General features: G+C 50.0%; 1 protein-coding gene across 1 annotated transcript; it reads left to right on the forward strand.

Moving 5' to 3' along the window:
* Positions 1–257: 257 nt before the first annotated feature.
* Positions 258–527, forward strand: LOTGIDRAFT_68599 (hypothetical protein; the record flags this gene model as incomplete). The annotated part of the gene is made up of 1 exon (XM_009057861.1): positions 258–527. A coding segment is annotated over one exon (270 nt), but the record flags the coding sequence as incomplete, so codon positions are not given.
* Between the last annotated feature and the right edge of the window lie 573 nt (positions 528–1,100).

The following is a 1,100-nucleotide window of genomic DNA, read 5'->3' on the forward strand; positions in this document are numbered from 1 at the left end:
GAAAGGGGTATGTAACATCGATCTCAGACTCCAGTTGGTAAAGTGGTCCATATCCCTGGAAATCCTTGTTCTTCTATTGGATGGGTCTCACTCTCAGAGAGTTCAACACTGACAGAAAACTCAAAATCGACTGGCAGCAGAACATCACTTCAAAACATCTATACACCGAACTTTTAAAAACAACAACTCATATCATTACAGTTCAGCGGCAAAATCAGCATATCAAGTTTTCTCGTGTGTTCCGGAAGGATTCTCTCTCTATTGCACGTGCCACCTCTCCTGGCACAGAGGCTTCTCCCTCTATTGCACGTGCATCCTCTCCTGGCAAAGAGGCGTCTCCCTCTTTTGCACGCGCCCCTTCTCCTGGCACAGAGGCTTCTCCCTCTATTGCACGTGCCCCCTCTCCTGGCACAGAGGCTTCTCTCTCTATTGCACGCACCCCTTCTCCTGGCACAGAGGCTTCTCCCTCTATTGCACGTGCATCCTCTCCTGGCACAGAGGCTTCTACCTCTATTGCACGTGCCCCCTTTCCTGGCATAGATGCTTCACTTTAATCGTCTACGTTCCTTCTCCTTCCTTCAACTAATAGTGAGTAAGCTGTAGGGAAGCCATTAGGCGGTATCATCCCATAGGGATCCTTACCCTCCTGACTGGTTGGGGAGTCCTAGTGGTAATAACGACATGGTCCCTTGGCTGCTGGGCTGGATTTTCCTAACCTTATCACTCTGATCGGGGCGATCCAGCAGCTGCGAGTAGGTTTAAGTAGTAGCATTAATAGTCATTAGGTTGTAGGGAAGCCATTAGGCGGGATCATCCCAAAGAGATCCTCACCCTCCTGACTGGTTGGGGAGTCCTAGTGGTAATAATGCCATGGGAGGAGAAATAGGTTCACCTTCCCGTGGTTCCTCCCGTAAGTGCTGCCTTTCACTACGAAGCGGTGCGACCAAGAGATCTATCTTATGACAAATATCGACCGATTCCATGGATTCCCCTTTTCCTGCTCATTCAAGCCCGTCCTGCACCAACAATCACCAGCGGGTCAATTACTGCCCAGCTCTAGACCAGTTAAAGCGAATGCAGGGTCATCCTCATCCCAGCTC

This window comes from Lottia gigantea (genome assembly GCF_000327385.1).
Source record: "Lottia gigantea unplaced genomic scaffold LOTGIsca_310, whole genome shotgun sequence".
Lineage (NCBI taxonomy): Eukaryota > Metazoa > Mollusca > Gastropoda > Lottiidae > Lottia > Lottia gigantea.